The 17,015-nt window shown below is 39.1% G+C and overlaps 1 protein-coding gene across 2 annotated transcripts in view; it reads left to right on the forward strand.

Annotated features, from left to right (window-relative positions):
- The window catches only part of LOC138259505 (tumor necrosis factor alpha-induced protein 2-like), a 47,451-nt gene that overhangs the window by 13,268 nt on the left and 17,168 nt on the right, over positions 1-17,015 (forward strand). For both annotated transcript variants that reach the window (XM_069207292.1, XM_069207291.1), the window contains exons 3-6: positions 7,249-7,900; positions 9,779-9,893; positions 14,148-14,270; positions 15,382-15,482. In XM_069207292.1, coding sequence (XP_069063393.1) covers positions 7,249-7,900; positions 9,779-9,893; positions 14,148-14,270; positions 15,382-15,482 — 991 coding nt within the window. The remainder of the gene's footprint in view (positions 1-7,248; positions 7,901-9,778; positions 9,894-14,147; positions 14,271-15,381; positions 15,483-17,015) is intronic.

Genomic DNA, 17,015 nt, shown 5'->3' on the forward strand with positions numbered 1-17,015 from the left:
TTGCAGGTCCTGACTGGGCTCAAAACAGTTTCGCCTCCTTGCACAATCTCTCTTTCCATCTGCCTATTCTGTCTCCTTTTCTACCCTCTCGTCTTCCTCTCTGGCCGTTTTCTCCTAATCTTCCTCCTTTCTCTTTTGAAGCTTCCCCATGCCTCAGCAATAACCGTGGGGAGCTGGCGAAGTGACTTTGGGCTTTCAAAACTAGCCCCCATGGGCTCCAGCCCGCTGGGGAAATGAGCAGTGGGAAAAAAGTATTTCCAGCCCTGCTTGGTTGTAGTCAGATTTGTGATGTTTTTTCAAACATGTATGCCGTGTGGTAAGAGGAAACGTGTGTAATAGATTTGTATGTGCCAGAGAGAAATACTTTTCCGAAGTTGGAGTGGAAACGTATTTCAGTGACTCAAAAAACAGGCCAGGGTGCTTATTAGATGCTGGCTGCATCCGTGGGTGAGCAGGGTTCAGGTGCAATCATGGTAGGAAGAGTCTGAGGAATAAGTTCCATTTTAGACATTAGATAGGTGTTCCATGTACAGACATTGGGCCAAACGTTTATCGTCCTTGCCTGTATTGTGTTAGACCTGTGTCACACAAAGGCAAAGGTAGACAAGTTCTTGGGGTGCTGCTACACCATGGTGGGAACTGGATTGTATTCATTGCATGGGCTCCCCTCATGGGTATGTGTTTCTGGGTTTGCTGATTAATGAACTTCATCGTTTTTATTCTCATTTTAGTTATTATTCAGTAAATATCCTAGTCTAGGAGCTCCAATGACTGCAAGTATGCTTTATTCGGCTGTCCAGCAGAATGGTAGCAATGGAGGTTAGGGGATGCTCCTGAGGTACTTTGCGGTCTCTTATGGGGAGGGTCAATTCACACTGAGATTGATCACGTCCGGCTGCCAGGATGTTTTTCATTATGTTATATTGCACTGTACAGCAGCTGTGCATATTCGCTAATATATTCCGCATTAATTAGCAAATATTTAAAATTGCCATCGCAAGGCAGAAGACTCTGGACAGAAAAGCAGTCATTTTGGAAAGATGCCTTGTTGGCTCCATGAGTCCACTCTTTGCTGGATTGTCTTCTGAAAGAATTCTTCCTACATACGAAACGTCTTTCTTGGGAAGTGAAAGATATAAGAGCTCAAATCTCAAAATTATTTTAAAGCAAAAAACCTGAGCAGCCATGTAACAGGAAAACTACAGTTCTTGCAGTGTAATTGCTGACAAAAAAAGGGAAGCCAATGAACATGGAAATGTATAGGTCTGTTATGCAAATGTCATCTACAAAAAGTGAACAACAGCTGGAAACTGAAAACAGTCAAAATGATACCACGGATCAGTAAATGAAGGAAAGGCACCTGCATGCCCACTAGAAAACACAGTCAGATTTGTATGTTAAGTACTTGCAACAGATGAATAAGTGTATCCACATTTTGACCGTTGCAAATGCTACATGCGCACAAGGCCTATCTCCTATGAGGTCTAACGCTTAGCATAATTTATTCAGCATTCAAAATTGTACAAAAGTCATGATTCCTGAACTACAAAATATTTCTGGTTTTTGTTCAATTACTCTTGTGGCAGAATTATTTTCCTGCGTGTGATTATATTTGAATAGGAATATCCTGAAAAGGGGAGTTTGAAGGCAAAATTGGTGGCACATTGTACAGAGCATGTATTTTCTGACATTGCTAGTTGTTGCCACCAATATTTGCTTTTCACAACAGGATTTGATATTTTTGTACGCACACTTTTAGACATAAACTCTTCCTTTGCAGAATTTTTATTTTGCAGACTCTGTGTAATATGTACGTAGATTTCTCAGAGTTTATGACAGCAAAGCCGCCAACTTTGCACACCCCTAAACTTATGCACACTAGTGCTCCCATTTAGTCTTGTTGTCCCCTATCATCCTATCACACCACTTAGCCCAGCACCTACTTATCGTCTCCACTGGCAAACTCTTTAATAAGCCACAGAACTGTCATCAGTTTAGATGTGGGTAACAGGGCTTGGAGGATAGTGTCTGTCCTCAAATTAGTGCTGACATTGCACCACTAGCACCCTCACCTCGGACATTGATAAGTTTCATGAGGTCACAGATCTCCATACTAGGTTCTAGTCCTATGGAGCCAGGGATGCAAGCTGGTACTCCAGTTACGGTGGCAGGTCATCTCCTTAGGGAGCGCTGTAGCCCCTGCAGTGAATCCTGGTGGTGGATGTGAAATCTGTCTGGTAAATTATCTCCCACCAAGAGCAGCACGCATTGGCAAAGCAAAAAGTCCAGCTTTTTGTTAGTGAAATGTTTGGTCATTGTTTGGTGACTGTGTGTGTTGTCCCCAACTGTCCTAAAAAGAAAAAAAGAAAATACATTAATGAAGCAACATCTTGGTCTACAAAATAGAAGCAGGGAGGATAGGACTTTGTTGAAAACACTGCACTAAAGAAAGGTGTTATAAAGTGGAGTCAGAACATAACGTTTGCAGTGATGATGGCGAATGGCATACACAGCAAAATATTTCATAGTAGATATTTTTGACAATAGGGTATTTTGTTCTGTGAGTTAAAAGAAGCTATAAATCCAACAATATTTTATTATGACAGCAAAATAGTAGAAATAAACGAACAAGGGTGATTAGTGAATACTCTTAGCCTTCATCAAGAGTAAAAGGGTACACTTCCAGTGGCATAACAAAGGCCCTGCGGTGCGGGGAAGGTGGCGGGAAGACCATAATAGGCATTATGCCCACAAATGTAATATACACCTGGTATGACAGGATCAAGTCCGTTCAGCATGAATGTCCATTTGGCCTTAAAAATAAACGTATGTTTACATTCACTCGCTCCTACGAAAATGTTATCATAATAAGATTCACCTCGATATATACAAAATTTCCCTACATGCCAAGCGTCTAAAGCTATTCTCCCTTGTGTCTTTATTGCGGCAAAAGCATAATTATCTACTGAAGTCCTCTTACTTAGTTCTTTTTCTAATTTCGCATTCATTTGTGCCCTTCTATCATCTGTGCGATCTAAAAAGCTTATTTCTACTGCAGAGAGGGAGCAGGTAAGGTTTTCCCTATGAGCGTGAGCTGTTTCAAAAGGTTGCATTGGCTCGAAAAATTCCCTCATTATTTTAGCATCCCAATCTTTAGCAATCTGGCTTAGTTGCGTGATTATAGGAACATATGCAAAGGTAACATCATAATTTGAGTAAAAATACTGTATGTTTGTTTGACCATAAAATCTAGAAGTTACTATACTACATGTAATCCCATATGTAAGAGGCATGTGGTGATAAGTCACCCCTTCCGTTACCGATGTCGGTATCTGTGTACACACATAACAATCTTTCGCATCCATAGTCTCAACATATTCTGTCAGTAAGCGATAGAAAACATTATACGAAAGTTCCTTTTTATCATGCAAGTGTCTCTCATCTAATTCTAGTCTTTTCAGTGCGGTTAGTTCAGTGACAGTAACAGGAGCAAAAGTAGAAGCATCAATTTTCTCATTCTCACCCTTACCACGCGTTGCAAGCACTATTACCATTATTATTAGTACACATGCAATTATCAAGCCTATACACGCATATTTACAATATTTCACTCTACTGTTTTGTGTCATGATCTGTATAGAATCAGAGAGCTAGAAGCACCTGTAAAAGGAAAACGATTTAGCAATCAGTTACAAAGCTGAACGAGCGCAATGTTCACACAGTTTTCTTCAGAAGCCCAGTCACTTATCGGTTAGCAGCATTTGTCTCAATTCGGCAATAACTCAATTCGGCATTAACTCAGTCTTTTTTTTTTTTTTTTTTGTCAATTAGAACTCAGTCTCTCCCTTTTTTTTTTTTTTTTTTTCTTTCAATTAGCAACGTTGTCTCAAATCGAGTTTAAAAGTCAATCAGGTTATCAAAGTCTTATCAGGTTAGCAAATGTCTCATCCGGTTTAGCAATGTGTCAGCTGGTTGTATCACGTTATATTATAGCAAACAATGTCATTTATCAGTTTTTCAATCAACAGTGTCCATAAAACTTTTCTTTTCTATTGGTATCTCTTCTTCTTCGTTCTCGAGGCTAAGAGATACAAATTCGTCGGTCCAATCGTCATTGACTGCATATGCCCATTCAGGACCGGAATATCTCCTGTTTGGTATCCTTTTCCTTTTCAATTTTGCATCTCTCTTTGATTCTGTCTCACTGGTATTTTCCTCTTTGGCCAAGTCTTTTTCATCACTTGAGGTTGGTACCACGACAGACACTTCCTTTCTTTTCTCTTTCACTTTTGGCCCTTCACTGTCATTCAACTTTTCTCTAGTTCTTACTTTTACTGGTGATCTACTTGGTCTTCTCTTTGCACTGTGTCCACTTGATGGACCTGCGATCTCTTCTGAAGAAGTTTGAACAGTTTCGTTCTGTTCTGCCTTGTCCCCTCTTTCTGGGGAGTCAAGCAGGTTTTCCTTTTCTTTTTCTGTACCGTCTGCTTTTGGGAAAGCCCTCCTCTGATCAGGCTCTCCTGCTTTTTCACCTCTTTCGAGCCCTTTGTCACCGTTACTTTCTTCAGGCTCTTTGTCACTTTCAGCTGCTTCAGGCTCTTTGTTACCTTCAGCTGCTTCGTCGCTGTCTGAGGTTTCTCCTTGGTCTTCCCCAAGTGAGTCTGTTGTTTCGTCCTCAGAGAATATTTCTCTCTCCTCTATTTCTGCCTGTTCGCTTCTAGTTCTGTTTTGCTCTGTCTCAGCGCTCGGTACTTTGTTATCAGGTACTGGCAGTTTCAGCGCTTCAACTTCCTCATCTGTGGGACACAACACTTTCTTTGTATGACTGGCGTGAATCCAGTTGGGAACCCCCGCACACTTCACAGCGGTAGTGGTTGTCAGGATCACTTGGAAAGGGCCTTTCCAACGGGGTTCCAGACACGACTTCCTCACGTGCTTCTTTATCACGACCCAGTCACCTGCTTTCAGTGTGTGTCCTGGACCTTGGATCGGTGGCAAGGTGGTTGCTTCCACCTGGTGAGAGAAAGATCGAACCACGTCAGCCAGACCTTTGCAGTAGTCTAACACCATATCATCTGTAATATTCAAAAGCGCGTTTGCGGGAACTGCAGGAAGTCTCATGGCCCTGCCCATGAGAATTTCGTGCGGGGACAATCCAGTCTTTCTGTCAGGGGTGTTTCTCATTGACATTAACACCAAAGGCAATGCGTCAGGCCATTTCAAATTTGTCGATGCACATATTTTCGCCATTCTTGAGCTCCAAGGGGCCCCTCGATGCAGTACTCTGGCCTGAGAGTTCCTGAGTGAGTCCAGAGAGAGAACCCCTCCATTTACTTTGCAGGGGGGGGGGAGTCAAGTTTTGTTACACCAGTGCACACTTCCTTAACAAAACACTCATAAACAACAATTCAAATGGCATCATGTGGGACAAGTAAATACGTCAAAGACAGACACACACTCCAAAGTACAAGCTAAACATAATTTTTCTTCTGTAGTCTAATCAAACTACTACTCTCACTAAACGTCAATGTGTACACAATGGCACAATGTAAGCATCCACAAAATGCCTTGGCCTTGATGCACAGTCCTTCCATGAAATAGCAATTAATGAAAAACCCATGAAAGGCAATTGATGTACATAACTTTTTCCATTTTTACAGCATCCTTGCAGAGCTGAAAAGCGACAAGCTATATATATATATATATATATATATATATATATATATATATATATATATATTTAGATATACATTCTACAGAATAGTCCCAAGGACACCCTGCACTCAGGGTCGAGTGCGGGTGTCTCAGCTACCCGCTACCAATCGTAGCAACCTTTCAGTTTCCTCACGTACAGGAAACAGGTGAGCCACACCGCATCTTTGTTTTGCCTCATCAAGTTTATTTGCGGAAGAAAAAGAATGCATTTCGACTCAGCCGGGTCTTGCTCACATAAACCCATGATCAGAACAAGTGCAAATATAAAATATCACACAGAAAAGATGGACAAGAATTTCTCCCTGTAAAAACAGACATAAGTGCATAAGTGCGAAGGGCCACACAAATCATTTTAGTACATTTATTTGTTGTAACCATCTGCTAGCAGATTTTAAAAACAACTAATTGTTGGTATTCTATTACAGATACAAATAATTGAGAATATGAAAAATACATGCATACTTTTATTTTTTGGGCACAATTATAAAACAACCATGGAAAAAGATTCAATCTACATACATATTTGCATAAAGCCTTATTTGCAACTTCTCATCAAAGCCTTAATTCCGGAATGGTCAGCTCACATAGCTCTACACTGTGTGTAAAAATACTTAATCTGGTTCTAGTGCTGGATGGCCCATAGCATATTTAATTCATGAAGTACTTTCTTTGAGAATATGCCAATGAATCTGACCAATATTTACATCGTGGTATCTAGATTAATTCATCTGCAATTTTTAAGAACAATGTTTTATATTTTTCTCAAGAATTAAATTACATTATATAATACAATATATATATATATATATATATATATATATATATATATAATTACAAAAGATGGAACATCCTTAAAAATTTAATTTCTTAGGTACACTATATGATCAGAAACTTTTAAATCAATAACGGCTGTTGTAGCCTTCTGCCATTTGATGGCCACATTTCATCGTTGTGTGTCTGTTTCTCCCTCTCTTTCTATATACGTACATATACTGTATGCTGCAATCATCATGCTCCAAATAGAAACTTGTAGATTATTTCAGGATTGGGGTGTATTGTAGTTCTGTTGTGTGCACAGGCGCAGAAGGGGATTTGCTATGATCAAGCTGTCATAAGTGCATATACTACTTTAGTAACCCTATCCATCAGCACAAAAGCTGCAGACAACACAGTTTGGAAAGTGTTTGCTTTTCTATATTTGCATGTCATGTTTAAAAATTGTTCATTTTATGAGAACTAAAACCTGCTTATTCTAGTCTACGATACTGGAGTTGATACCAATAGCCATGTTAGGAACACTGCAGGGGGCGTAGTTTGATATTAGGTGGGATTGGGGAGTCTGTTCCTCAAATAAATTGGGATTTGCTGCTCTGTCATGATGTCACTGACGTAATATGGCGAGGCTGAAATTCTAAAAATTAAGCATTATTACTTCTGCTAAAAAAATTTTTTTAATTCTGGTAGTTTTTATTCTAAATCCAATATAAAGGAATGCCATTACAGATTAAAATATTTGCCTTTTCATGTTTGCAGTTGAACAGGTTGAGAGATCCATTAATTCGGGAAGATTCCATAATGCTGTCAAAGAACTGACTGTTCTGCAACATGAAGCTTTTTGCCATACAATCTGCAACAGCATTGAGGAATTAAAGAACCAACAGGAAAAAGTAACACGACTTTATACTAATCTATGGGAACAAATGTCAAAAATATTCCACAAATCTGTGAGAACATTGTCCAGCCAGAATCTAAATGAATCTGTAGCAACTGCAGAGCTCAAAGAGGCTGTGAATGCACTTGTAGAGCAAGTCAATGAGGAAAAGAAAAGTGATTCCGAGACATCAGCACTTATTCCACAGTCCAGGGAATGGATGGCAAAATGGGAAGAAGTGGTGAAGCAGTCAGTTAAGGAAAGAATGTGTCAATTACCACAAACCACGAGCGACCAAGCCGCGTCATCAGTTTCCGATGAGTTAGAACACATGGGCAAGACAATGAAATCAGATTTATGTGTTGTGGTAAAAAAAATTAAACCCCTTTACCCAGAGAACTTTGATGTGTGTAACACCTATGCACATTTTTATATCCAGCATTTCTCTTTGCAACTTAACACCATCACAGACTACGGATTGGATGAGAATGATACTTGTCACCTACTGGTTTGGGTGCAGTGCATCTATCCAAAGTAAGATTTTACACTTTTATTTTATTGGGGATGAATAAACTGTCAAGGGTCTGTGGTATTTAGGTGACTTTTCAATACTTCATGTCAACCTTCTAAAATTGCTACTTTCTCTTGTTACAAGTAACTCCTGCTCTCCTCTGGGCCTTTTAATCCAGTCATAAATGATAGGACAATCCGTGTCTGCAAATAGCCGAAACATATAATACTTATAATTAATCAAAGAGAGGAAAGCCACTCTAACATTTTCAAGAACCTCCCCCAAAAGAACTCCCACAAGCACAAATGTTGGAACAATAACTCCTATCAAGACATACAACATTAGAATAAAGAAGTAACAACTTCAGCCCCAAGTACATGAGTCACAACAGCAGATCCAGCAGATCATCTGATGCACACCACAGTTACATTGACATCATCGGATTCAAAGACTTTTTGTTAAATTACTTCTTCTTTCACATTAGCATGGGCTGACAAAAACTAAGCGCGAACAGGCAAAACTATACAGAAGGAGAGTTACCTATAATTTACAAAAATAATATTTCATGCTCAAACACCTCTATATCCTTCTCCACTTTTAAAACCCTCAAACAGCTTCTAAAATCATTTTATCTATTATATCGTACATCTGTGTCATCTATTATCTACCAAATTAAACATGAATTTCACCAGCTACCCTAAAGTATACTTTGTTGAAAGCTTAACGTCTTTCCTCAATATTATATTTCCTGGCCATATCAAAGACACTTGGAAAATTGCAAAATCAAATTCTTTCAGACTTCGAAACTTTCCTGAATAATTTTGATTTTTGCCTGATCGTCATCTCCAGTGCAAGCGAGCTCAACTAATGTATGGTTCACAGATCAGTAAAACACGGTGGAGCCTAAGGAAAATAGAATGCAAGTGGCAAAAACTCAGCCCATATTCCAGATATAATCAACAATGCAAAAGTAGACCATTGACTTTGCCCTGTTCAATTTAGCATTCTGCAGCAAATTCAGAATCTTATTTACAACTGTTGAGGACAACAGTTCACCATTGACCAATCATACCACCAAACATACTGCTAAAGCAGCCACCGAAACAAAACTCCATAGTTTAACTTCTTCAAACAAAACATCACTCTGATCACATGCGACAATTAATCCACTGGAGAACCTGTTGCAATCGTATTTTTCCTTTCCCATCTCCAAAGACAAACTTGTGAAAATCAATAGCACCCCAAAAACACAAAGAATTTCTCAGACCATCTACACACTCAATTATCATATAATCCTTTAATGTCTTGATATACACATAGCTCCACATAACGAGCTGTTCCTTTCTTAAATGTCATCTGACCTACTCAAAGCCGGTTGGTTAAGTTTAGGAAATTCTATAATTCTGGGCACCTATCTCCAAAAGAATGCCAGTCATCTCCACCAGGTAGTTTGATTGAAGAACTAAAAGGTCTTCATATAGAAATGGTCTATAATCACTGTGATTGCTTGTCAGTCAGAAGACCTTATGTTAAGTAGGCAAGGTAGGAGGACAACCATATATGTGTTTTTGTCAAGCACTGACACTAAATAATAATATCAGGAGTGAGACCAGAGCAGGACATTTACAGATACAGGGCCACTTTGGGCAGGCTTTTAATAGTTAGGTATACTTCGTTGGCAGAAGTTAAACATGTAATGTTTACTTTGAGTTGAAATGGAGCTTCCTTCACAAAAGGGTTTACATGCAAAATCTATATGGTAAATTTGAAAACACTGGGCGACAGTCGTATTGCAGACAAATTGTAGTGAGTGGCATAATCTTATTTCTAATACATACTGCTTCGAATGTTTTATATTTTGCCTAATTGAGTCTGCAACTCTAAATATATTTCATTTTCAGGGAAATAATGAACCATGCTGATTTAGTTCACAATATAACCTGGGAGAAAATGGGACCCCTATTGCCACTAGAAAAGATTTCAGATCTCGAAAACCAGTATGCTTTAAATGTTGTGGTGAGTCCCTTTATTTTATATTAAAGCAGTGTATGCTAACATGACAGGCTGGAGTTATTTTTACTTTTTTGTTATTTGTTGGATTATTGTTTGTAAAAGGAGATTTGTTCACAATATTCATGAAACCAGGAGGCATTTTGTCTAGTGATTTCTGAAATGCTAATGTCAGCTTAATTCAACTATCATTCTTGTGCAGCTTATAGTAAAACAACCAAGCATTGTTGTGTGCAAAAGATAGTGTGCAGTCAATATGATTGGAGTAGAGGCCATTGGAGTGACAGTCATGAGTGGCATGCCCCTCTACCAAAGCCAGAATGAATGCAGATGAAGCAGCAGACACACTACACCAAAAGGAAGCCTTTAGGAAGATGGGTTTGAAAAAGGTCCACCAGTTTAACAACTATTTCTGTTGATGCTTGCAGTCATCTTATGAAAGAGGAATTACAAGAAATAGAGAAAGTTGGAAGGTACCGGAATCATCTTATTCAAATGGTCAGTTAATGGCTAGGCTTACTGTTCTTTGGCTTCAGAATGTAGACCACAGGCTAGCCCATCTATCGTGAGACAAAACTCGCCCCCTGTCTAGAATGTCAAAAACGGGAAATGTAAATTAGAGTGTTCCCAGAATTTGTGGTCAAAGCTTGAATTATTTTTTGTGTTTCATTTATTAACCAGAAATGTAGTGCACAGAGGTTCTGAAAAATAATAACAAGTGATGCATAAAGTGATATGTAGCAAAAATTAATAGGGAGATGAGAGAGAGGGCGGTGCTAACTTTAATCTGTGAGTTCAGGTGGGCAGTGATCTGAGGTGTATCCTGTTGTAAGGCACTGTGATGCTACTCTGACAGTCTTCAGGTTGGAGTAGATATTACCTGAGAGTGATTACGAATGGATTCTGTTTTTTAGTGAATCAGGTTCTAGGCGGAGGGGTTGTAATTGTTTGGAGCTGGAAGTGGAAGGGTGAATGATCTAAACCTCAAGGCACGTTGGATTAGAAACAAATTGCGTTTGATCTGTGGTCTGAATCTCCACCTGAAATTAACTCATTTACAAATATAGGAATTTAATAACCCTTCCTGCCTTCAACCACGTATTCTATATTCACCTCCTATTTCAAGATGTCATCATAGAGACCTAATTGGCAGGCATTTTAATAGTTATGTTCAATGAAATTCTCCTAAAGAGCCATAACATTGTTGATAAAAATATTGATATGTACAGAGAGGTGACATACATTTTGTATTAGCCAAAGGGGTGGTGGCATGCACTGAGATTCAAGTCAAGTAATCACTCCCTTCGAATATATTGTCATTTGTTGAAGAGTCCACAAACTCAAATAATTTGCAGCAACAATGATCTACCGCTGTACAGAGTATAATACAACATTTTGGATGAAACCATTGTATTAGCAATAAAATTATAAACCCTTACTGTTTAAAACCTTTGTATGGATTGATTGGCTCGATGTGTGCTGTAGAGGTAAAAAAGAACTAGCAAGCCTTAAGTTTCAGTTAACTAGTAAAGGAACGTTCATATGTAGGCAACAGGGCCGACTGGGGCCCTCATTACAGGTAGCCTCTTAATTCCAGAGTGGCAACCCTCATCAAATTTATGAGAGCTGCCGAAACTCTGCATGTCTCTTAACATTCACCTAAAGATTTTAGCAGCTAAAAGCAGTTGGAATCTGTGCATAAATGTCCAACCCAAAATTAAGAAATATCAAGGGAATTGGACCCTTTTTCCCGTTCCACCAGTAATTCTCCTTTACTTAGTGGACCCTATGGGTTCAACTTGGAATGTCCTAAAGGGTTGGATTTTCCCCACCCCTGAATTATAGGAGCCCGGCGTATCGTTAACTCTAGCAGTAGGTACAATCCAGCCCTTTTACTTGGTCACTCATCAATGAAGAAACAACTCTAGTGGTGCAGTGGAGATATTGCTGGTGCATTCACACTCACCCTACTACTTTTCAACCTAAGTCATACTCCCCAAACCAAACACTAGCCCTGCCCCATTAAAGGAGTAGGACTAAGCAAGAGAAACTCTCCACACACTTTAGCTGCAATTATGATTTGCCACTTGATTTCAACGGGGCTAGTAGCAGCCAAAAACTCAAGATAAAAGTCTGAACCGAAATTAGGTATGTCCGAGGCAAGTGGACGTGATATTACTAATTTACTCTGGTAATTGCTCATTCCACCCATAGGCTGCATTAACACTGTCCTCGCTGGAGTTCCTATTACCTTTAGTGTGCTGACATAGTGAGGCTCTTAAAATTCATTCCATGTGAACCTATAGGATGGTTGAACTCCCTCATGTCTTAGCTGGACTTAACCATTTCTAATATCACAACATTTTACTACTAGAACCTTCCTCAATGCCAAGGCATCATCCAACAACATATTATCCGATCTTGGACTGACCATACATCAACTACATCATCAGTAGAACTTTCCAATGTCTTCTCTTTTGTTTACCTTAGCTACATGCATACAGTGAAACAATATACGTGCATGGCAAACCACTATCTCTCAGATCTCATGTTGTTGCAGGGTCAAAAGACTTCCCACCCCTTCCTCCACTACTCAACTCAAAGGAGCCTTCCATATGTTTGTGGGTGAAGTGACTTTCAGATAGGCACAGTTTGACAATTAGAGAATTGAACCTACCCCTGTCTGAGTTTAAATGTAATACTTAAGTTGCCACAGCACTATTATAGTTTTACCTATAAGATCTAAAACATGAAGTGCAGGATTTAAATTAGTACTTGGTCTAGTACTATGGTGATCTTTTTATTTGTGAGCAAAATGAGGAAGTATAATAGGAGAGCCTTTTAAAGGCTGATTTTGCGTACAAGCAGTGACTGGAAAATAGGCCGAAATACGATTTGTAAATGAAAGGAGTTCAAGCTTAACTTTGAATAGAGGTAGTGTATTCAACATAAGGGTGAAATAAGGACACACAGAGGCGAGGGCCTTATTACAACTTTGGAGGACGGTGTTAATCGGTCCCAAATGTGACTGATATACCACCTACCGTATTACATGTCCATTATATCCTATGGAACTCGAAATACGGTAGGTGGTATATCCGTCTCATTTGGGACGGATTAACACCGTCCTCCAAAGTTGTAATAAGGCCCAATGTACTTTAGGACCATGAGAATTTATTTGTAAAAGTAACAGCGAAATATATTTCTATTCATCATCTAATATGGATACAGTTTGCTGCAATGAAAAATTTGCATGAAACAAATCCAGCGACGTCGGAAAAAACAATTTTAAAATTCTTAAGCAAGTAATATTTATTTTTGTTCAAGGGATTGTACTGCCTTCAACACTGGAATTCATAACGAATAGAATATTATCCTGGTGGTCATCATTTGTATTAGACTAGAAAAAAAACTTACTTGTCTTCCTGTAAGATGGCAAAATGCATAATCTTTCAGAATGATCCACATTTCTCAAATGTGACAAATACTTATGAATTCCATTGGGAAATTGATGCAATGTGCCATATTAGTGTAGGAGAATTACAGTATGGACCCGGTTTTAAAAGTTGTAAGACCACACTGAATGTCGGGAGGGGGGGGGGGGTCATTGAATGCTCCTCCCTGACAGAAAACAATACTGGGGCCGAATGTTGCCTATTGCTGAAGCCAAAGCCTCACGGCATTTGCTAGGCGGAATTACCATCCATTAAAACAGGTTCAGTGTTCCAACATTGAGGAAAACTGGGTGTGGGAAGAATGACGCACTCATGATCAAGTGGAGTAGGTTTCTATACCGCAACTCAGCCCTGGATGACTCATAACCACAGCCTTAGTATATAAAATAACGTCTTAAATGGATTGTGTCTGTGATCATAATATTAGACCTTAACATGACTCACCTGAAGGTCATTCTTTTATTGACAATGTATTCGTAAAAGTGAGATTTAGACATGAAGATTCCAATAAGATTTCTTCAACATGTGCTTGATCAACTCTGCTATTCAAGTGTTCTTTGCTTGCCAAAAGTCAAATTAGGGATGCTTGTGTTTCTATTACCTGCATTACACTAACAAAATAAAGAAAGCACTTGTGTATTTTAGTGTACTTTTTAAGACTTGTGTGAAATGTGTTTGTTAGGTCATGATATGTGTCTTACCATCGTAAACTAGATTTCAGTGGGAGTTTTTATTTGGCTGTGTGTGTCTTTTATTATGCTAATGCCTGCTGATCTGTGATTTCATTTTGTTTACATCCATAAAGTCATTAGTCGAAGATCTAATGAAAAAAAGCTTTGACTATGAAGTAAAATTTTGGAATGAAGAGAAGCTACCAACAATATTGAATACGGTCTTTCACAGTGAACTGCCCTTCGATATAATTCAGGTAATGTCAGAAGGTCCCAATGTAAAACGAAATACTTGGAAAATTATTTAACCGTAACTGAAACAACTTTTCAACTTGTTTTGCTAAAACCGCTGTGAATTTGGTCTTTGTATTCTGAGGAATGTGAATAAACTGCAATAAAATTAGCTTATCGATGATAATCATGTGACATTTGATGAAGGAGTGTGCGGAGGTGCAAATATTTTCCTCCATAGTACCTTTTTTTTTGTTTGGAATCTTTCTAAACTTCACAAATTTGCAAAGCTTTTGAGAGAAACAAATGGTGAGAGAAAACATTAACTAAATGAGATTGGTGGGAATACAACTTTGAAAAAAGTCTATTAGAAGTAAGCTCTCTTACCAACACTATCATTTATTGAGAAACCTTCACCCACAAAGTTGAAAAAAGACGCCAAACTTGGTAAAGTGAGCAAATGGGGTGAAGTGAACAGTGTATCAACTTTTCCGAACTTCATGGGTGATTTTTAAATTTCAGCCATGTTTGAGTTCTTTCGTACGCTTTTTTCACTTGCGAACACTAGTGACACAGAGCTCATTTTTGGCCTCCCTGTTGCCTCTATTACTATCCAGAAGAGACACATCAATCATATGGCTGGCACATCAGTACCACACAGAAGAGAGCCCTAACCAAATATTCCTAATAACCACTAAAGATAATTGAATGAGAACTACCCATACCTAAACCATATAGTCTGTTTCTAAATGTTGGATTGTAAACAAGTGCATATGGAAAGTTGTTCAGCATTTAAAAAAATTAATTTCAAGTAGAATTCAATGTTTTATTGTTAATTGGCATTTGCATAGCGCACAGTCAGCCACTTTGATTTATATTAGGGCTGTCTTCTCTAACATGCATTGCAGTAAGACAACTATCAGCCTTTTCTTGTGAAGTGTCAGAACTGGGACAATGTTGTGTTGGATTTTCCCATTGGTCAAACACCTCCTGGTTGGACTGAATTTACCACAGTGCCGCTACCTGTCCATTGTGCTGCTTTTCTCGTGTTACACAGTATTATGAGAAATGCTTATGGATTTCATTTGAGCCATCGTCTTAAGAGTTAACTGTGAATGTGATTACATTTTGTTCTAGATGCTCAATGGACAGATGGAAGGAGCTAAGAACGTGTCTTTTCAGTTTGCGAATCAGCTTTTGCCTCTACTGGTAGAACAACTTGCCACATTTCTAAAAAGGTATGATCGCTTAATGTAGAAAAGTGTCACTTGTTCTCTTTATTGAGGGAAGACCGTGCACATGCACACCTATGCTTACAGGCCCTGAATGTTAAGGAGGAGTTTAAATGGCCTGCAAATAAAAAAACTAATCAGATAGGTATGCTTTTCATCACACCAGCAGTTGGGTCCGTACCTGTAGGAATGTCAAATTTTTCTCGGAGGCCTAATAGCAAAAAAAATAGAAACAACTTCACAAGATTCTCTCACTGAAGATTCTGAAGCAGCAGAGTACACCAAGAGACATTCAAAATATATGCTGTCATCTATATGGTCATCTCACAACCCAAGTGTTGTTCCTGATATGGTAGCAGGTCGTGCTAAAACGGCACCTGTCTCCACTCTGTTTGCCACTTTGTGTGTCTCTGCTCTATCCTAAATTCTACACTCATTGCTTCCATTACATGAATGTTGAAATAGACAGAAACACGCAGATCACCATAGAAGCTAAAGCTTTACAGGGCCAATAATAGGGGCAGTGCCCCTGGCTACTACTGTTTTTCCCCGGAAGGCCACTATCAAAACAAATTTTCTAGGAACACACTCAGATCTACCTTTCATAAATCCGATCACAGAAGCAAAATTGCCAAAAGAGGCACTTTCAGAACCGGTACTGTGAGAAAACAGGGCTGATTGCAGAGGCCCCCTAACATTTTGCGCCCATTTTTCACATTTTGCTGGTGTTTTCCTGACTCTGCTGGTGCCCTGGGTACTGCTGACCAGCCCTAGGGCCTGTGTTCTGTGTAAAATGAGCATGCAAATTAGACTAATTATAATTGGCTATGCTAACCTACCTATAAGTCCCTAGTTTATGGTAGGGCATGTAGGTTTAAGGACCCCAGCATAGGTAGTGCACCCATAGGTGCACTGCTGAGGTGCCCAGGTCATTTTAAAGGCAGGCCTGCCTTGCTGGCTGCTTTTAAATTAAATCTAAATTAAAGTTAAATGCAAATTCGACTTCAGAATTAAAAGTACTTCCAAAGTCTTAAACTACCTTATTTTTGCATATATGTCACCTCTAAGGTGTGTCCTATGTGCCCCTAAGGTTGGGTGGCAAGTAACTATAAACAGGGACCTTATAAAAATAGTTTTATACGCCCTGGTGAGGTAAAACAGCCAAATTCGGTTTCCCCTCGCTGTAGTTAATGGCCTCCATAGGCGGAAATGGGGATACAGTATTTTAATTAACAAAGTCCCCTTAAGTGTCAGATACATCCAGTTTGGTATCAAATTAATTGTTATAATAAAAACCACAACTTACAATTGTTGGATTTAATATAACTAGTTCAGGTAAAGAGTCTTAAACTCTACTTAAAAAGTTGCCAAATTCAGCTATATATTGCTCCTCTCTGATTGGGCAGCCTCTGGCAGCCTGGCCATGCTGCCTTGATGAGCTGTGACGTGGCCTGGGCTGAACATAGAAGACGTGCCTGGGGGAGGAGAACTGCCTCAGCAGATGGGAAAGCAGGAAGGGGGGAGGGCTGCCAAACTGGT

The sequence above is a fragment of the Pleurodeles waltl genome, chromosome 9, assembly GCF_031143425.1.
Source record: "Pleurodeles waltl isolate 20211129_DDA chromosome 9, aPleWal1.hap1.20221129, whole genome shotgun sequence".
Taxonomy (NCBI): domain Eukaryota; kingdom Metazoa; phylum Chordata; class Amphibia; order Caudata; family Salamandridae; genus Pleurodeles; species Pleurodeles waltl.